At 35.8% G+C, this 22,184-nt stretch overlaps 1 protein-coding gene across 2 annotated transcripts in view; it reads right to left on the reverse strand.

Annotated features, from left to right (window-relative positions):
* Positions 1-20,264, reverse strand: part of LOC136040192 (uncharacterized) — a 92,932-nt gene extending 72,668 nt beyond the window's left edge. Inside the window, exons 1-2 of one of the 2 annotated variants that reach the window (XM_065724344.1) lie at positions 20,101-20,264; positions 9,091-11,308 (exon numbers count right to left, since the gene is read on the reverse strand). In XM_065724344.1, the coding sequence (XP_065580416.1) occupies positions 9,091-11,302 (2,212 nt within the window). In that variant the 5' untranslated portion in view covers positions 11,303-11,308; positions 20,101-20,264. Of the gene's footprint in view, positions 1-9,090; positions 11,309-16,447; positions 16,501-20,100 lie in introns of those variants that run through there. The other variant, XM_065724343.1, reaches the window with a different exon arrangement.
* Between the last annotated feature and the right edge of the window lie 1,920 nt (positions 20,265-22,184).

The raw sequence follows: 22,184 nt of genomic DNA on the forward strand, positions 1-22,184 counted from the left end.
TGAACTTCCAAAATAACCATGGATCTTGTCCATTTTATACTAAAAAAAATGAAATATTGTGTTAACATCTCTCAGCTTCTTGTCAGAAGTTACTTGACATGGTATGAAGACGGACTGAAGTTTAAGCCTAGTTTCAGTTGGGTATAGCAATACTTGAAGTGAAGAGCAACTCTTTATATGCTCTCGCATTATGGCTTATGACTCGAAAGTTTGATCAAGTTGAGCAAAGCTTGGACCTTGGTGTTGTGTATGTGTTTCCACTGTGAGACACCTTTCAACGTAAAGGGATCCTATAGGCTACGTATAAAAAGAAGCACACATATTTCCTTGGAAAAAAAACGGATTATTTTAATAACAATAAAGAGTGAAAAGTAGAAATTAAAACGACCAAAAATCAAAAAATTTCACGAAAATAAGAACTATCATGTCAAATTTAGGCTTCATGCACCGTGTTTATTTTATCTTCTAGGCTTTCATTAAAGATAAATTTAACTAAATTCACAGCAGGGAGTTGAGTGGGGTCACTGTCCCTTCTTATGCGTGTTTTTTCCCTGGGGTTCTCTCATTGAGGATTTTTAGTCCTGAAAAATAAAATTATAAATAATTAGCCTAAGATGATTTGAAAAAAGCTTTTAAATGAAGTATGTCTATTTCTCAGAGAAATAATAAGTCAAATTGTTTTGGGACTACAGGGAGGGGGTTAAAGAGTCAAAGGTTCTCAGACCCACTTAATTCACTATTGGGAAGCCACCCTACTGGTGCGTGTACTTGTAAATTTAGTATTTTATTAATTTTAATTTTGTTTATGGTAAGATTTGTGAGTGAAATTACTTTCTTATATTTCATAAATTGGTTTATTAAGAGACTCAGTTCTGGTAGTTTAATTTATGACATCAATTTATGACATCAATATTTATGACATCAATTTATGACATCAGCATCAAAAAGTTCATCGAGCAAGTTATTATACAAGGGTGTCGCTTCCAGAGCTGGCGTGATCACCCAGAATTGGGACAATCATATGATTTACCAACACTCACCAACTTTTGGACGGCTTAAGGTTTCAACCCTGTCCTAAATCCTTCCAAAGGGACTAAAACCCAACCGAAAAAAATATCAGAAAAGGTTTTACTGAATTAAGAGAGTTTTTGATTTGTGGGTGTGCCCAAACATCTTTAAAAAAAAATGTGTGAAAGTTAGTGGATTTCCACTGATAGATGTTGATCCGTTAATTGTAGACACGTATTCGCAACGGACCGTGATCCGTTGATTGTATTTGTAGACACGTATTTGCTTCATAAGAGGTAAGTAAAATCAACAATGATTTGGACAGGAAATGTTTTAGCGTATTTAGGAAATTGTCTTTTAGGCATTAGAAATAGCTTTTCAAACAGTTCGTGGTAATGAACTGTAGTAAGGAGCGATCCGGCTCAATAGTAACCAATAGTAACCAATTCTCAATAGAATTGCATTTTAATGCTGATTTTAAATATATAAGCTTCTTCAAAATCAGTTATACCCATCAAAATTTACGAGCCTGAGAATATTTGCCTCATTATAGAAAATAGGGGGAAACACCTCCTAAAAGTCATAGAATCTTAACGAAAATCACACCATCAGAGGCAACGTATCAGAGAACCTTATTGTAGAAGTTTCAAGCTCCTATCTACAAAAATGTGGAATTTCGCATTTTTTGCCAGAAGACCTATCACGAATGCGTGTTTATTTTTATTTTATTTTTTTTCCAGGGGTGATCGCATCGACTGAGTGGTCCTAGAATGTCGTGAAAGGGCTCATTTTAACGGAAATTAAAAGTTCTAGCGCCATTTTTAAGTGACCAAAAAATTGGAGGGCACTTAGGCCCCCTCCCACGCTCATGTTTTCCCAAAAGTCACTGGATTAAAATTCTGAGGTAGCCATGTTATTCACCATAGTCGAAAAACCTAATAACTATGTCTTTAGGGACGATTTACTCCCCCGCAGTCCCAGTGGGAAGGGCTGCAAGTTACAAACTTTGACCTGTGTTTACATATAGTAATGGTTACTGGGAAGTGTACAGACGTTTTCAGGAGAATTTTTTGGTTTAGGGAGGAGAGTTGAGGGGGGGGGGGTTACGTGGGAGTATATTTCCATGGATAAAAGTAAAACAGTTCAAAATAGGGATGATACCTTTTTATTGACAGTGAAATATAAAATTATTTAACTGGATATTTCGAACACATATACAGTGTTCATCATCAGCAGTCAATAAAAAGGTATATTTCCTTTTTATTGAAATAAAAAGCAGTTTATTGAAATCATCAGCAGTTTTACTGCTGATGATGAACACTGTATATGTGTTCGAAATATCCAGTTAAATAATTTTATATTTCACTGTCAATAAAAAGGTATCATCCCTATTTTGAACTGTTTTACTTTCGTCATGGAAAGGCAGTGTGGTCTTCGAAGTTATCTACATGGATAAACTTCTCATGGGGGAAGAGAATTTCAATGAAGGGGGCGCAGGATTTTCTAGCATTATTTGAAAAAACAATGAAAAAATAAATATGAAAAAAAAAATTTCTACTGAAAGTAAGGAGCAGCATTAAAACTTAAAACGAACAAAAATTATTACGCATATGAGATGTTTACCTCCTCGTTATACCTCACTCTTTACGCTAAAGTATTCTTAGTAATTTCAACTATTTATTCTATGGCCTTTGTGATTCAGAGGTCATTCTTAAGGAATTGGGACACAATCTAAGCTTTAGTGTAATAAGAGAAATCGACGAGGGTTGAACCCCCTCATATACGCAATAAAAACATACGAATATAGAAGGTCGTTACGTAAGTTAATTCGTAAGTTACGTATATTTTTCACCAATGAAAACGTTTGTAAAAAATTAAAAGTTCTAGTTGCTTTTTTAAGTAATCAAAAACTTGGAGGGCAACTAGGCCTCCTCCCTCGCTCCTTTTTCTCAAAATCTTCCGATTAATTGCAATTAATTAATATGCAAATTCCATTTTAATTATTTATGTGCGGAGAGCCAAGATCAAAACATGCATTAATTCAATAACGCCCAGATATTAAATTAAAAAAAAAACAAGTTTTTTTAAATGAACGTAAGGAGCAACATTAAAACTTAAAACGAACAGAAATTACTCCGTATATGAAAGGGGCTTTTCCTCCTCAACGCCCCGCTCTTTACGCTAAAGTTTCTAACTGTTTTAAAAATAGAGTTAAGAGACTTTTTGTCTTTTTGTTTTTTAACTTTGTTTTTTACTTGACTTTTTTAACGTCTTTTTGTTCCTTTTTTGAAGCCACGGAACAATAATTCTACAAAAACTGGGCTCAAATATCATAAGATTATTCAAGGCCGTATCCAAGGGGATTAGGGGGTTTGAGACACTCAAAATATCTATCTGACTCACAAAAACGTAACAAGAAAGCATATAAACAAATTTTTGACATCAATTGAGGATTTTTGTAGCGTCCTCCCCCGAGCGATAATCCTGGATATGGCTTTGAGACTATTAATAAAGAGATGTGCACTCAGCTTAAGGCACTGAAATGCCGTAAAAGAACACAACACCAAAGGCAGTCTTCTATACAGCACTTGATTTAAACACATTATCATGCAGTCTAAAACAAGAGCTCATGTGGCACTTGTGACGAGGTCGGAAGAGCCAAGAGCTCATATGGTATGAGCTCTAGCAAAATCCTAAGAATCAATAAACTGATTTAAAAGCAAAATCAGAGGCTTAATGTCGGCCGAGATTTAAAATAAGAGCTCTGAGACATGAGGTCCTTCTAAATATCAAAATTCATTCACATCCGATTACCAACTCGTTAGTTAAAAATACCTCCCTTTTTCTAATTTTTCTTCTCCCTTTAGCCCCCCAGATGGTCGAATCGGGAAAAACGACTTTATCAACTCAGTTTGTGCAGCTCCCTGACACACATACCAATTTTCATCGCCCTAACACGTCCAGAAGCACCAAACTCGCCAAGCACTGAACCCAACCCCCTAACTCCTCCAAAGAAAGCAGATCCAGTCCGATTACATCAATCACGTATCTACGGCATTTGCTTATTCTGCCCATCAAGTTTCATCCCGATCTCTCTACTCTAAGCATTTTCCAAGGTTTCCGGTTTCCCCTTCCAACTCCCCCAATGTCAACAGATCTGGTCGGGATTTGAAAAAAGAGCTCTGAAACATGAGTTACTTCTAAATGTTAAACTTCATGAAGATCCGGTCACCCGTTCTTAAGTTAAAAATACCACAATTTTTCTAATTTTTTAAATTAACAACCCCCAGCTCCCCCAAAGAGAAAAGATCCGTTCCATTTATGTCAATCACGTATCTATAACTTATTCTTATTGCTTATTTTCTCCATCAAGTTTCATCCCGATCTTTCCACTCTAAGCGTTTTCCAAGATTTCCGGTTTCCAAGATTTCTGTTTCCCCCCTCCAACCCTCTAAGTCCCCGGATCCGATTCAAATTGAAAACGGAGCATCTGAGACAAAAGATTCTTCTATATATCAAGTTTCATTAAGATCTGATCACCCATTCGTAGGATAACTCGATTTTCACTTTTCTAAGAATTCCGGTTTCCCTCTCCAACTCCCCCAATTGTCGACGGGTCTGGTCGTGACTTAAAATAAGAGTTCTAAAGCACAAGATCCTTCTAAATATCAAGAATCATTAAGATCTGATCACCCGTTCGTAAGTTACAAATACCTCATTTTTTCAAATTTTTTCAAATTTTTCCGAATTACTCTCCCCCCCCAACTCCACCAAAGAGAGCAGATCCGGTCTGGTTATGTCAGTCCCGTATCTTGGACTTGTGCTTATTCTTCCCACCAAGTTTCATCCTGATCTCTCCGCTTTAAGCGTTTTCAAAAATTTCCGGTTCCCCCTTTCCCCCCAGTGACACTGGATCCAGTCGGGACTTAAAATAAGATATCTGAGTTACGAGGTACTTCTAAATATGAAATTTCATTAAGATCCGATCACTTCTTCATAAGTTAAAAATACCTCATTTTTTTCTTATTTTCCAGAATTACCCCCCCTCCCAACTCCCCCAAAGAGAGCGGATCCGTTCCGGTTATGTCAATCACATATCTAGGACTTGTACTTATTTTCCCACCAAGTTTCATCCCGATCCCTCCACTCTAAGGGTTTTCCAAGATTTTAGCCCCCCCCCCCAATTCCCTCCAATGCCACCGAATCCGGTCGGGATTTAAAATAAGAGCTCTGAGACACGATATCCTTCCAAACATCAAATTTCATTAAGATCCGATTACTTCTTCGTAAGTTAAAAATACCTTTATTTTTGGATTTTTCAGAATTAACCCCCCCCCCCAACTCCCCCAAAGAGAACAGATCCGTCCCGGTTATGTCGATCACGTATCTAGGCCTTCTGCTTATTTTTTCCACCAAGTTTCATCCCGGTCCCTGCAGTCTAAGCGCTTTCCAAGATTTTAGGCGCCCCCAGTTCCCCTCAATGTCACCGGATCCGGTCGGAATTTAAAATAAGAGCTCCGAGACACGATATCATTCCAAACATCAAATTTCATTAAGATCCCATGACCCGTTCGTAAGTTAAAATGCTTCATTTTTTCTATTTTTCCGAATTAACCGGCCCCTCACTCCCCCTCCTAGATGGTCAAATCGGGGAAACCACTATTTCTAATTTAATCTGGTCAGGTCCCTGATACGCCTGCCAAATTTCATCGTCCTAGCTTATGTGGAAGTGCCAAAACTAGCAAAACCAGGACAGACAGACAGGCAGACAGAATTTGCGATCGCTATATGTCATTTGGTTAATACTAAGTGCCATAATTAACTTAAAGTAAAATGGACAGAAATTAAACATAATTTTTTTTTTTAATGAAATTACACAATTTTAAGACGCATAGCAACTAATCATATATGACCAGGGCTTTCATCCGTTCAATACTCTAATTCTGACGCTGAAGACAGCTCACGATTTGTAACCAATTAATATATTTATTATAGAAAATGGACCCGAGTAAACACATTTATTCTTGAAATATTGTTATAAAACTCATAAGTTTTAATGCAGAGGGGGAGTTTGATGAGGATGCAGCCACCTCTTATAGTTAGGAAATAAAGAAAAAAAGATCTTGACATTTGCAATTATAAAAATTATAAGCGTAACGCATTTGACAATACCATTAATGTAATATGTCAACTAAGACACCAATTTAGCAGGATTTTAGGAAATAGGGCACCCTGGATAACCCGATCCCACAAACCAAAAAAAAATTCAGTACTTCTGTATTATTCAGAACACACGCGAGAAGTGAAGATAGGTTAATTCTGATAATAATACCAAAATATGCTGAAAATATAATATTTCAGTTTATATAATAGTATAAATTGAGCCATATATTTGCACATTAAGGGGATGTGGGGGTAAAATAACCTGACCTTACCACCAACCGCCCAACCGTAATGCGCAAATATATAACCCAAATTACACCCACCACAATACGCCCCCAACCGTAATGCGCAAATATATAACCCAAATTATACAAGTCCAACGCATTCTGTCGTCCGTCTTTGTGGCTATGAAACCGGTTTTCACATTTCTTATATTCAGCAAACTTCTCTGCTTAAATTTTCTCTCGAATCAGAGGCAAATCCAGGATTGGAGGGGGGACGATGGCCAAAAGTCTTGTGGCCTTCTTTTTTATTTGTTTTTATTTATTTATGATAATTCGTATCGCTTCAAAGTCAGGTACTTGTCAGTTATCCCGACCACACTCAAGAAGTGAAGTTAGTTTAATTATAATAAAAGAGAGCAAAATATGATTAAAATATAATACTTTAGAAACAAAATCACGGAAACTACAAAAGAGAATTACGAAAAACAGGCCGCCCAGAACACCTTCTATTAAATACCTAACCTAATCTAACCAAGACTAAATAAAATATTTAATTAAAATATACCCTGTATAGTTGCTTATCTCACTGATAATAAGCGAATTATATCAGAATGCAGACAGAGAAGCCGGTTTTACTCAGATTAAGAACTTGAGAGTGATCAGGGTAACTATAAAGTACCCAAAGTCTCATTAACAATATATTTACGAATGACTATTCATCTTACAAGTGTATCGTTTAATAGCGTAAATATATACATTCACATGACGAAATTTCGATGGCCTTTTCATTCTGCTGGACAGATTCCTATAAATTTTTAGTAAGAACCACACAAAATGTTAATCAGATCCACGCCAAAGGGACAGTTACCATTGGCGGTCAGCAGATACGTATAAATCTAAGCAAAGGCGGCACAAAATTAAACCAATAAATTGGTGATCATCCCATTAGATTGATTCGCAACTGCTCTGACTCGAACACACCATGCTTTTTAAAACCAGGTCAAATCTAGACAGACAAGGAAGTTTCTGGAGAGAGAAATAACTGCATCATTTTAAAGTCTAATTGGCTCTTTGTCAAAACATATTAAGTCATTAAAAAGAACAAAATGTTTGCGAATCATGACATTTTTAACTAGTTAACTCTCTATTTTTCAAACAGCTCGTGGTAACGAACTGTAGTAAGGAGTGACCCGGCTCAAAAGTAACCAAGACTCTGAAAAATGGAATTTTGATACCAATAGCTACATCAAAAGAATCGCATTTTAGTGCTGATTTTAAATATATAGTCATAGAATCTGAAGTCATAGAATCTAAAAGTCATAGAATCTTAACGAAAATTACACCATCAGATTCAGCGTATCAGAAAACCCTACTGCAGAAGTTTCAAGCTCCTATCTACAAAAATGTGGAATTTTGTATTTTTGCCAGAAGGCAGATCACGGATGCGTGTTTATTTATTTATTTTTTTTTTTCAGGGGTGATCGCATCGACCCATTTGTCCTAGAATGTTGCGAGAGGGCTCATTCTAAAGGAAATGAAAAGTTCTAGTGCCCTTTTAAAGTGATCAAAAAATTGGAGGGCACCTAGGCCCCCTCCCACGCTAATTATTTTCCCAAAGTCAATGGATGAAAATTGTGAGATAGCCATTTTATTCAGCGTAATCAAAAAACCTTATAAATATGTCTTTGGGGACGACTTTCTCCCACACAGTCCCCGTGGGAGGGGCTACAAGTTTCAAACTTTGACAAGTGCTTACATATTAGTAATGGTTATTGGGGAGTCTACAGGCGTTTTCAGGAGGATTTTTTTGGTTGGGGGAGGGGTTGAGAAGAGGGGGATATGCTGGGGGAGCTTTCCATCGAGGAATTTGTCATTGGGGAAGAAAATTTCCATGAAGGGAGCGATTTACTAGCATTATTAAAAAAAAAAAACAATGAAAAAATAAATATGAAAAAGTTTTTTTTTAGCTGGAAGTAAGGAGCAGCATTAAAACTTAAAACGAACAGAAATTATTACCCATATGAGGGGTTCACCTCCTCCCAATACCTCGCTCTTTACGCTAAAGTATTTTTAGTAATTTCAACTATTTATTCTACGGCTTTTGTGATTCAGGGGTCATTCTTAATGAATTGGGACAACATTTAAGCTTTAGTGTAAAGAGCGAGGTACTGACGAGGGGGCGAACCTCTCATATATGTAATAAAAACATGAGAATGTTTTATTACAAAAGAGGAAGCCTAGGGCAACTAGGCTTCCTCTCCCGCTCTTTTTTTCACAAAATTATTCGATCAAAATTATGAGAAAGCCATTTAGCCAAAAAAAAAATATAAAAATGCAAATTTCGTTTTAATTATTCCTCTGCGGAGAGCCAAAATCAAAGCATGCGTTGATTCAAAAACGTTCAGAAATTAAATAAAAAAATAAGTTTTTTTTTAACTGAAAGTAAGGAGCGACATTAAAACTTAAAAGGAACAGAAATTACTTCGTATATGAAAGGGGCTGCTTCCTCACCAACGTCCCGCTCTTTACGCTAAAGTTTTTTACTGTTTTAAAAAGAAGATAATTCGTGATTTGCAAATTCGTGATTTTGTGATTTGCAAACACAAAGTGTTTGCAAATCATGACATTTTTAACTAGTTAACTTTCTATTTTTCTGTTTATGAATCAATCAGTCTTAAGTAAAATGTTTGCTTACCTCTCTTTTCCAGTCCATTTTGACTTCTTCTAATGCCTTTCCTTATATAGCTGGCATTTGTCTTTGTACTTCTATTACTACACATTGAAATATTGGCCTTTCTTTCTGTAGAATTTAGTAGATTACAAAAGCGATCAAAAGGCGTAACTTCTTCTTTTTGAGCAAACTTTTTTTGTGGATTTTTCAATAATGGAGAGCCATAAATACCCCCTGTGGAATGAGGGGGACTAACATTGGCTGAACGTGACTGTAATAGAGCATTCCATATATGAGAATTCCAGGTTGTATAGTCGTCATTATATTCAGCTAAAGTGTCGTCAATATTTTCACTAAAATTGAGGAGGTTTGATTTTAAATAAATAGGATTATCAGCTGCGTTATATAGCTGTTTTGGCGTGGTCACGCTTGGGTATATTAAGTCACAATTACCACTACCGTTAATGCTTAGGTTGCTTATGTTTCGTTCTATCACAGTAACAATACTATCACTAACTTCACTAGAGGAACTACAAAAAGTCGTTGGTGACTGTTTTGTAACTTCGCGACTGTCATTAAGGTTTTTATCACGATGTGTTGTTGTAGCATGCCGGCTTTGCCCACCCTTTTTAGTTTTATTGACAGTTTTGTCATTTTTATGGGGCTTAGTACCCATATTCAGGTATTGGCTGTGATAATTGCAGTTATTTTGACCCATGACTATGCAGGCTGTGCAATGCTCATCCACACTGTTGTCGCTGTTGGAGCAGCCATGTGGAGATTCTCTTTCTCCAGGGTTGGTTTCGCCATCAGAAATTGAGGTGAGATCCATCATGGATGTGGTTCGTCGAAGATTTGAAACTTTGGTTTGTTCGGGAAGGGGAATAGCTGAAATACTTTTCTGATTCGTTAATTTCATGAATTCTGAAATACTTGTCGTTCTTGCATGACTTATTTGCGGTTTTTTATCGTCTCTTTTTTCAATGGATGTTGGTTTCCAAAATGGATCAGTACTACTGAATTCAGCAATCTTTGGCTCACTTAGAGTTTGGGGCTTCCAAAAATTTATCGATTGCTCTTTCTCTTTAATAGTTGCAACAAGGGTTGACATTTGAGCATCTTCAAGATTTACATAGCTAGGTTGCCAATCTTGGCCATCCGGTGAGTCACGTTCAGAAAATGGAGGAAAACTGGAGGATTTGTCGACCAAAAATGGAAGATGTTGAATTTCATGGTTTGAAAGTGAACAACCATTTTTCCTTTGACACTCTGTACTTTTAGCCGTTTTACAAGCCATTGGTTTGTGCAAATCGTGAGGTGGCTTGTTCGTGAATGCCTTTAGCTGAAGATCAGTGATTGGGTTTCTACGCTTGTCTGTTTCTTTGTCAAGACTAAGCACAACAAAGCTTTCACTTCTCACTGGTTTCAATTGAATCTTTTCAGACCGTTTCAAACTACCATAATGCCCTACTGGTCCACCGTTCCGCTGTCTTTTTAAACTTCCGTATTGTTCTGCCCGAATACTCGACAAATTCGGTTGATATTTTTGTTGCAGACCATCTTTAGACCCACTTACTTTTGGAACATTTTTCACTAAAGAGTCTGTGCTTAAAGTATTTCTTAGGGACATAGTGTTAACTCCAGGTATAGGGATCTTTGGAAGGCTATAGGCTCTAGATGGACATTGGACAGTAATATTGCTATAGAATGGCTCTTTATTTTTGGAAGGAATTTGACTTTTTATAAATGATAATTTATTTTTTTCATCTTCTTCTTTTCTTAAAGCAGCCGGTATAGCATCCAGCAGCATATAAGCACTGGAGCTATCACTTTCAGAATCGCATACATTTTTCAAATCATCTCGTGTAAATATACTTGGAAACCCACATCGAATTGGTTTCTTGTTTTTATGTTTATGATGACATTCCTCATTCTCCCGAAGGGTTGGCATTTTGCGAACAATAGCTTCTTTGATTGAACTCAAGTATGGTCGGCGTGGCGCCGGTGAAAGATTGAAATGCTCTTGTTCATCCTCGCCTATTATGTTTGCTACGACGGTGGATATTTCTGTAACTGGTATTAAAGGAGCCTTCTTTTGTCCCCCTGGATCTGTTATACGAGAGAGAAAGGACTGTTTTCTTCGCCGGGTTGAATTCTGTCTTCTAAGGAATTTTTGGTTTCGTTTAATATCCTCTTCATTTCCCCGTGTTCCTCTCCCTGTTGCCCACTTCAGCATTTCTTCCTAATAAAAATAATTGCCATCAAAATCAAATTCATACTCAGCGATAAAATTACAGTTCCAAGCTCAGTGTGTGGGTAACTTATAACTGGGGTGTGACGTTAGGGTCGACAAAATAGCTGTCAACGCCAACTAGTGTTTGGCGACGCTGCGTTTTTTCTAGTGTAATTTAATCACTGCAATCGGTAAAATTAGGGTAGTAATAAATGTCTGATCTCAGTTCCTGAAAAAAGAACGATTACAAAGCTCAAAAATACCAAGTGTCACCAAACGCTAGGTGGTGTTGATATTTTTTGCCGAAACTAGTGCCAGTTTCCACTCTTTTAAGTTACCCATACTCTGTGCAATAATCCTTTAATATTAAGAACACACTCGAGAATTTTGCTCAATGTACGATCTATGAAAATCCGTTTCATTGGCACAAAGGCAAAGAACGGGTGACAGAATGTATTGGACGTGTATAGTTTGGATACATATTTGCATATTAGGGGAGGGGTTAGGGTTACGTTAGTTTAACCCCCTAATGTGCAAATATATAGCCTAAATTATGTTATATAAACTGAAGTATTATATTTTCATCATATTTTGGTGTATTTCATTAGGATTACCTTCATTTTTCGAGTTTGTTCGGAGTAATACAGAAGGATTTTCTTCGGTACCAAGGATATTAAGCTGAAAATATTTTTTCCCTGGATTAATCTTAGGTCTGTTCATACCCGAAAACTACAATTTTTTAAGATTTTTCTTTTAGTTGTTTCAAAATTATCATATTTTTAGGGCAGTATTACATTTTTGTTAGCATTGCAGTATTGAACCGTGCAAAATAAACTAATTAATTAAATTAAATTAATTAATTAATTAAATTAAACTAAATTAATTAATTAATTAAAACTAATTAATGGAATATGACAAAGCTTTTTGTCAGTAAAAATTCAATAATTAATTGTGTTTTATTCTCAAAGACTACTACAGCTTCAAAAGAAAACAGCTTATTGAGCTGTTGGGGTGTCATATGTTTTTGGCTTGTTTTTTTTTGCGAATTTTACAAACGGGCATCTTTCTTCTAAATTTAGCCAATTGCTGCTATCAAAAACTGCACAATCACATGAAGGTCTTTGCAATTAAAACTTTTTTTTTAAGCTGGTTGCGTGAATTGGGAATAAAGCAAAGATATGAATTGGTACCGACATATTTATTTGTAAAGTGTTATATGTTAATTTTTTCAAGCAGATCAAGCTATTTTTGAATGATTTATAACAGGGAATGTATATTATGCAGGGGTCCATGGAGAAGGAGCTCTAGGCCAATAGTTTTTTTTTTAGTTTTCACCGTAAGCTCCTGTGATATGAACATTTATCACTATGTTTTTTTTTCTGGGTATCTCCACATAAATTTTCCACTAAAGTTTAAAATTTTTGTTATTTGCAAAAAAAAAAAATACATTAAGCTCTTTTGATGCTCGTGAGTTGTTCCCTTTCTAGACTTACAACCTAAAGATATTAACAAAGTAAGCTTTGCAAATTAAAGTTTAGTTTGATTAATTAACAGTGACAATAGGATAAGCGAATTAAGTGGAAGAAAAACCATTAAGTTATTCGGTTTCGCAGATGGTATCCAATCGCTGATGCAACAATAGCCACGGTATCACCGATGTTATCCACGCACAGTATCTTACCGCTCATAATTGTTTATAATTTGTCAGGTGGACTGTAATCAAGGATACCATCATTATTTGTGCATATGTGGATTCTTTGTGTGCATTCTTCTTCAAGACACTTTTAAAATTTTCGGTTACTATGGGTAGAGTTCGTTCTTTCCTAGATTGCATCTGACGCTTCAACCATGATTTGAGAATAAGAGAAAATTCATAAGAACTGGTAACTGGATAAATTCCAGGACTGGAATTCCAGGTAATTCCATGGATAAATTCCAGGTAACTGGATAAATTACCAGTTACCAGGTAAACTGGCAACTGGTAAATTCATAAGAACTGGTAAGAACTGGTAACTGGAGGGGCACATGTCTCTTTTCCGTCCGAGGAAACCATTCCCACAAATAATCATCCGCTGTATACAGACAGCCTGTACACAGAAAGAAAATATATATAGCCTAAGGGTTGTATCCAGGAATTTTTTTTCGGGGGGTGTTTCACAAAACGATTTTTTTGGGTGTGGGGGTGGATATTACACAAAAAATGCATAAAATTGTCTATAAGTTTTTACGAGTCAGACAAAGATTCCAGGGGGGTCAAACCCCCTAACCACCCTGGATATGGCCTTGTATAACCAGTATTAATATAATTTGTTTTAAAAATGAGACACAGCAACACTAGCACCATAGGGAAAGAGGTCAGGGAAGGAAGTATTGGATTGGATTTCGATAAAAAAAAAAACTGAATCGACATAATTCATTTTTGTGTGATGTGGAGCCAAGGAAAAGTGTTCAACCTCTGTATGTCCAAAAATAGTTCAATGGATCAATATTACAAACCTGTGTTTTTAGAGAGGGATGAATTTGAAATGGAATGTAAACGATAGTGAAATGTGAAAAGGAAAGGTAAAAAATATGTAAAGATAGAAAATCTTGAGAATAAATGATGTTGAGGGTGTCCGTTGGCCTCACGGTAAACACCTGGGGCAAGTTTTGAGAGGGTACGAATTTTGAGACAGTAAAACAGGTGGTCTATATGGAAATCATTGTAAATTATAATAAATTAAAAAAAATCAATATTTTTAAGGAGTTTGCCTCCGGGCCTTCTTTCCTCCTTGCACGTGTCCAATAAGAATACTTGAGGGATGTCTTCTACCCCACCTGTATATATCTCGAAACTCCACTTGTTCTGCCACAAGCGGTAGACTTCCACCTGATACCGCACAAGGTGTGAATTGTTTTTAAAAGTGGACAACCCCTCAGCCATGCTCAATTAGAAAATAAAAACAGAAATTCCGGTTCTTTTAGGCTATTTTTGGACATAATTTAGTACATACTTTCAAACTCTAATGAACTTTGAAAATTAAGTTGAAACATATCAACCACAAGGTCAAGTTGCAATTTTAGAAATCAAATCAAATTAATTGGAAGCTGTCAAATAGTTTAATTTATTTCCTTTGAAATTTAAATTGAAAAATATATTAAAATTTTGTACTATTGTACAGAAAGACTTAATCTTAAGTGCTAGATTATTTTCCAAGCTCGTGGGAAAAGGGGTACACCCCCTTCGTAGTTACAGCTTTTTATTGGATTCAAGAGGGTTTCATATCCAGACAGTCAAGGGGTATTGGCTATATAATATTTTTTCTCCAAATTATTGGGGGAGACTCCCCCCAAACCCCCAAAGACGCCCCCTGACTACCCAAGCTTGGGGGGAAGTCTATTTCAAACTCTTACCGCTTCCCTCTTTTGGTTGTAACATTAACAATAACCCCTATTGGAATAAGACCAATATTTAATCATAAATTTCAAATCTGTAGTCCTGTGTAAGATTTTGTATATTACAGTCAATCGTTCTAATTTTGGGGATAAGCATAATTAACATTAATTGAGAGATATTAACCCTTAAGAGTTTACAACTTTTTTGCGGTTAACTTCAGGTGATCTCTCAGAAAGTCAACTGCAAATGGTAAAACCGATTATAAAAGTTTTAGGTTTGCCTGAAGATAGAGACAATGTTTGTATGTATGACAATAGGTAAGACATTGGTAAGTATGACATAGGTAAGACAATGACAATAGTTAAGCTCTAATAGAGACGAATTCACTTTTTATGTCAAGTAAAGAAAAAGCCAAAACAAAGTAAAACAGAAGCAAAAAAGAACAGCTGAAATGAAACATGTCCTTTATAAAATGACCAGAGTTGGATCAAAAGGATTTAGTGAAATAGACATCAGAAATAGACAGTCCGAAAATAGTAAAATAAACTTTTAATTGCCAAGGACAGTGATAATGAATTCTTATTCTCCATGCTGGATAAGTGAAAACTCACTTAACTATACATATCTAAAAAATTAACTAATTAGATTTACTTTTCCGGTAAAAATCTGAGGGGTGGGGTATTCTATCATGGAAAATTGTAGGGAATGGTAAATGAAGCTTTCAGAATTGAATTCAGAGTCTTACCCCTTGGCAAGGTATTTTGAAGTACCTATTTCCACCACTTCTCCCTCCGAAGTGTACTAACCTTTGAGGATCTCTAACAACTATGTGTTATAAAAATATAAAATAAAATATAAAATTTTATATAAAATATAAAAAAAGATTAATATAAAAAAAATATAAATTATAAAAATAAAACCTTTAAAAATAGGTGTAGTGATCAAATAAGGGACAAAAAAAAAGATTATAAGGTTTAAAGATTTGTAAGTTTATTTCTTCGGTTAGGAAAAAACGTCGATATGGCTTAAAATTCCTTTAAGATAGATACTTTATTTAATATACTCAAAAATACAAATAAAAAACATTAACTCCCAACAGAGAGCAGAGCTCGTAAAGTTGGGTGTCACGTTAGAATAATAGGAATTGCATTTACAAAACTAGAGAGCCAAAGAAAGGGAGTGAGAACCAACATTGATTTTTAGCCAAAACTTAGATGGGTATAGAGCTGTCACCTCTTCTAAGCCGAAGAAATGAGGAAAGACAGAGAATGTAGCTTGATAACATCTTACTAGGGTATACTTTAGGCCCTCGATTCATTTTCTGGTATTTTAATTCACCTAACTCAGTGCTTTCTCAGCTAACAAGAAGTCCCTTAACCACAAATTAATCATTTTATTTCCACAGAGTGATATGACAACACTGACGAAAATGTAACGTTGCCATAACATCTTCATGGTTTTGAAACAACCAAAATAAGATCTTGGGAAATGGCGGCTTTCAGGTATCCATGAATAAACCAAGGAAGGATCCAGGGAGCCAACACTACTTTAAACAGTGACTAGAAAATAGGGGGAAATAAAAGAAAAAGGGAGAAGAGATTACTTATTTGTTTTATTACTTATTTATTTTAACTTATTTAACCTTTCCGTTATTTAAGAGAAAAAAGTAATTTTATAACTTTCGGTGTAAAATTTATTGGATAAAACGGGTATTTGTGCTAAGGTCGAACGAGGTCCAAGGGTGGAAAACAACTAGGGAAAAGCGAATTTACCTCTGGATATTTTCCTAGATTTTCCATTTTTCAGAAGTAAGAACTATCTCGCGTTGTAACAAACAGTAACTGACAAAAAGTCACCCAGCGAGGGATATACTTAGGTTGTAAATTATACCTGTTCTGTCGTGGAATGCACTTTTACTGCTCGCACGCATGAACACGGTTAGGCCGCTTATTACCAACACATTTTTAAGCTTATGACCAAGTCGCATTTTAGTTACAACTGTGAATATAATCAAAATTGCGTACGAATACAGTGCCAATAATCTATCCTGTGGGTAGTTTGGGAGTTGAGGGTAACTTGGTAAGTTGAGCCATATAGAAACAGAGAGTTTACTTTTCTGACTAAAAAAAAATCCCTTCGGTTAACGTACTTTAATTTTCATAGAAAGAACCAATCAAATCAGGTTTGTTTTATTGTCTTTTAATTATTTATCTGTGCTTGAATTATTTAATAATTGCCTATATTTATTATCTAATTGTTTTTATTTTTTAATATTTCTATTTTTACTTCATTTCTGCCAGCTCATATCTTACATAGAAACAACACAAAATAGCACAACAGTTTAAAAGGAAAATTTGTTGGGCATATTTTGCTGACTTGTGCTTAGAAAGTAATGTGATTGGCTAAAAAATATAACGACTAACGTCACAAAAATAAACCAATGGAATTGAAGCACGCTTTTTAAGAGGGAAGCATTTGTTAGTTTTTTCTCTTTGGCACAGGCATGCTTAACTTTCAAGCGTAAATTTGTTTAGCTGGTTATTACTAATTCTCATAGGCCTAATCGCAATTTCCCATGATGTTTTACGTCGTACAGCCAGGGAAGAGGTAAAGGCCTGACGCCAAAACCCGCTTCCCTGGCCCAAACACAACTTTCCGAGTCATCAAAAAGGAATCGGGAGCCAACTATATTTTTTCTTTATTTTTAACCTCGCTTATGCAAGCAGCCATTTCCCGAGAAAAGATAAAGACAGAGGGTTGCACTTTGGGCTTGCGACCCAGTCCTGTAAAGAACCCTAAGCAACAGAAACATCCATTGAGAATCGCCTCATATCTGATGGTTTTTATGACAACCACATGCCCCGGAAACGATTTTTAACAGCGAAAAATTCCTTCAAATTTGGATTCTAGAACGTTCGAACAATATCCCAATTGTTCAAGACAGAACAAGTTTTGAAAGAAGTGAGCCTGTACGATCCTCACATCCTCACCCTATCTGAGGTATGATGGCCTGGTTTAGGCATCGCAAAGTTGCCAAGTAGACACAACATCATATTCAGCGCACCAGAGTCAAGGAGAGAACCCGGAGCTGCCCTTATCGTGACAAAAAAAAAACAGTCTATCCCTTTTAAAGTGGCAGCCAAATCATCGAGAATTCTTACAACAAGGTTTTTCAGACAGCATGCAAAACTGTCTGTGATGGTCTGTTACGCACCCACAAACGAAGCAAGTGATGATGTAAAGGGAGAATTCTACAAAACCCTGCATTCAGTTGCCAGTGATATACCTAGACATGACATAGCCTGTTTTGTCGGTAATTTCAACGCAAAAATAGGTAACGACTGCAAATATTGCCCCCAGACTATGGGTTGTCATGGCCTCGGTAATCGGAAAGAAAATGGTGAGCTTCTAGTCGATTTTGCGCTCCCCAATGACCTGGCTATTTGTGGAAGTTGTTCCAACACCGTGATATCCACAAATATTCCTGGACCTCTCCAGATGGCGTCACGAGAAATCAGACCGTACATTCACAAAGAGGAGCTGATATAGTATCAGGTCATAGTCTGATGATTGTCAAATTTAAAGTCTAACTGAAGAAAATCGTTAACCAAGTACCTTATCCAAAACCACTTTTGACTCCGATAAACCACTTCATAGCAGAGTAAAAAGAAACTTCGTGATCGAGCTTTTTAATAGATTCAAATCACTTTCCGTGTCAGAAAATCCAGACCAAGAAGAACAGTGGGAAGCCGCGAAAAACTCCTTCAATACGGCGAAGACAGAAATACTGGGGTACAAGAAACAGCCTAAAGACAAATGGCTCTCTGGCCGAACTTGGAAACCTCATTAGGGAGAGAAAACTCATAAAAATCGACCGATTGTATCAAACTTTCTGCCAAAGTGACAGTCGGAGACTTTGCATATGACATTACACTGCTGCAGTCGTGCAAGGAAAGTCTGCAAGAGCTTCTAAACAGGGTCAGCAAAAAAGAAAGGCAACTTACCTAAGAATAAATTCGAGTAAAATCAAAATCATGGCGACAGCTGATTCCCCACTTCATATCAGAAACGGAAATGAGGAAATTGAACAAGTCGTGGAATTCATGTACCTTGGAAGCATAGTGGAGAATACGTGATCAACATCAAAAGAAGTAATGACCAGAATAGGTCAGACGAATGCTGCCTTCAATAGGCCCAAGCGCATATGGAAGTCATGAGGAGTTTGAACCGACAACAGGAAAAGAGAATCCTTGCATTCGAGACGAATTGTCTTCGAAGAACTTTAAATATTTATTGGTCAGACAGAATCACCAATGAAAAACTCCGCAAACTTGCGAACCAGCCACGCTGTTCCCTCCTAAACGCCCCGCTCTTTACGCTAAATTTTTTCACTGTTTTAAGAAGTAGATTTGACAGAAAGAGTCAAACTTTAGCGCAAAGAGCGGGGCTTTGAGGAGGGAACAGCCCCTTTCATATACGGAGTAATTTCTGTTCGTTTTAAGTTTTAATGTCGCTCCTTACTTTCAGTTAAAAAACTTACTTTTTTTTATTTAATACATTATAGAGCGACATTAGCAAAATAGATGTTCTACTTAGATGAGGCGCAAGAAAGTGTTTTGAGCCTCATATCTTTGCTCAATATTAATTCATAAGTTTTAAAGATATTCCCTAATTTTCCCTAATCTAAAAAGAATAATTCCCTAATATATTCCATATATTTAGGGGGGAAAACCTAATATGGCTTTAAATTCCACTGTCATAACAGCAATTGTATATACCATATAATGTCATAACAATGTCACAGTATGACATAACAGGACTTGTATCTTCAAATTATAACAATGTCATAATATGTGACAGCAGGAATTTTATTTTCAAAAACTAAAGCCAGTGTAAAAGAGATTGAAAACACAAAATTTAGATAAACGTATTTGTCAATTTGTAAAAATCCCCCCCCCCAAAGATTAACCTTTACAAAATTTGTAAATCTATTTCTTCAATTACGAAAAAACGTTGGCATGGCTTAAAATACCGCTTGAATAATAGGAACTACATTTTCAAAAACGGAGAGTCAATAGAAAAGAGACTAAATACCCAAAATTAATTTAACATTTTTAGCCACAATTTAGATAGGTATAAACCTGTTATGTATGCAATTTCCTAAGCTCTATAAATAAGAAAATGTTACAAATAGTATCTTGGCAATACTTTCCCAGGGTATGTTTTTGGCCCTTGAATCATCCCTTAAAATCTCAAGCATATAACTCAACCACTTTCTAAGATAAGAATTTTGCCAACACTTTTTCGTGATGCTTCTACTCCCAAATTCTTTTATATTTATGCTATGGTAGGAAGAACATAGAACAATGCATGTTAGGAGTTCTTCAAAAATATCTCTGAATTTTTATCTAGATATGGCGAATACCTGATCATAGGAATGAGCCTTTTAAAGTCGACCGTATTCGCATTCCACTTTAAATACTCGATGACTAACTGGTAGGTAAGATTTTATTTGCAAGTGCTACACAAAATCAGGTAAGCCTACCCATTGCAACCCGCTTGTAGTAATCACTGTCCAATAGGATGCGGGGCGGTAAATTCCTTAGACTATTTTAAGATAAATGCACTCAAGTAAAGCATAAATATTGTTGTAATAAAGAGCTGGGAGCAAGGTTACCCCAGGGTAATATAATTTATACCTATAGCTATCAGCAAACTCTTAGTAATTTAGGGGAGTATCAATAGACAACCAGGGTAATCTGAGATAATACTGCACGAAATCTCTTTCCGAGAAGAAAACACTATAATAACAAAAGAGTGGTACCATTCAGTTCCTCATTCAACATTCTTTCAAAATGTACTATTCTTTGGAATTACAATTTTACCACACCATGATGGGGTGATATATAGCCCTAGGCTATATAAAAACTTCACGAGAAAAGACCATAGAAAAAATTTATTCCTTGTAATATGCAGAAAATTTCTATATATCACATTTTCAGGAATCATTTGGTTTTAATCCATTTTTTTCCACTTTATTCAATAGCGTAGCTTCAGCATTTTTATTGGGCCAAGACGGCCTCAAATCCGGAGAATCAAGGGGCATGGGCTATATAATATTTTTTCTCCAAATTATTAGGGGACACCTACCCCCCTCCAATCGAAGCCACTAACTTTAGTGTATAGCCTAGTGCTACAATTGGCCCCACTTGGGAAGGTTACATTTCTACGTTTGGGAGTTATAGATGGTAGGGGTTCTGAGCGAGGAATTCAATGTCATCCCCCTTTTCTTAAGAGTTTTCATGCTAGATTATACAATCTTATTTTGGCTTAATTCCTTAGAAACCTAGGTAACAGGCTATTAAATGGTCTGACAAGAATATTGAACCTATAGTGTTAACAGTAATCAACTATGGTTCTGAAGCGTGGGCGCCACGGGCGGATCCAGGATTTTCTTTAGAGGGGGCGCATAATAGGTAACTTCGATAAACTTGCGAACGAAGAAATACTTGTAATTTAAAGGGAACCTCGACAATTATGTGTCGTAGGTAGTTAATGGAAATGGTCGTAAATTTAATCTAAAATCTGGGGAGGGTTAAATTTCTAATAAATCTGTTGAAATTAAAACGGTACAAAAATATTGATGCACAAAATAGAAAGTTGCAAAAACCGCCCCGCCATAAAAAAGTAAAAAACTGTTCACCAACTATAAAAATAATGTGATATTTAATATTTTCTGCAAAAAAAGATTGGTCTTGAACTATCTTTTGGGGTATCCTCTCTTTGTGACAATTTATATCGGTCAAACCATTTAGGATGTCGCTTAACTTTATAGCATCGCTTAGTAACTATGGTAGTAATGAAGAGTAGGAAATGAAGATAAAGATATAACTTGTATTTTCGTAAAATATATATTGAATATTAAATACTAATTCATTTAAGGGTGTAACAAGCAAACCAGAATAGATAGAAATGGATAGAAGAAATTTAAAACGAGGGTCTTAACTATAGGTAATAAAGCATTAACTAATCACTGTTTCTTTTTAAAAATAGTGTTTTAATAAACAGTGTCAAGTTTGACAAAATCTCAAAAATTGACTCGTCAAAATTTACTTTTCATAACAACATTGCGTATCTTTCCACTTTTTAAAGTTCTACATATGTCGCTTAAGTTACAGAATTTACAATTTTATAAGAAAAATCTATTTTGGTGTTTCCAAAACTGTCATATATATTTATTACACGGTCGATGTCTACCTCAATATTTCGGTGAACATTTATAATAGCTAGTCCTGTCAGTCTAGAGTCCTGTCAGTTTGAAGATAATTTTTAAACCACATTGGAAAGAAAATAGAAAGAAACATATTTTAGAATAGGAACAATTTAGAATGGGAAGAAACAAGAAAGAAAGAAACAAGAATTTAGAAAGAAAGAAAACGATCAAAAATGGGGGTTTTTAAAGGCCAAATAAAAAATACTGAAAAAAAACACAGAAAGCGAATATTTCGA

This window comes from Artemia franciscana, chromosome 20 (genome assembly GCF_032884065.1).
Source record: "Artemia franciscana chromosome 20, ASM3288406v1, whole genome shotgun sequence".
Classification (NCBI taxonomy): domain Eukaryota; kingdom Metazoa; phylum Arthropoda; class Branchiopoda; order Anostraca; family Artemiidae; genus Artemia; species Artemia franciscana.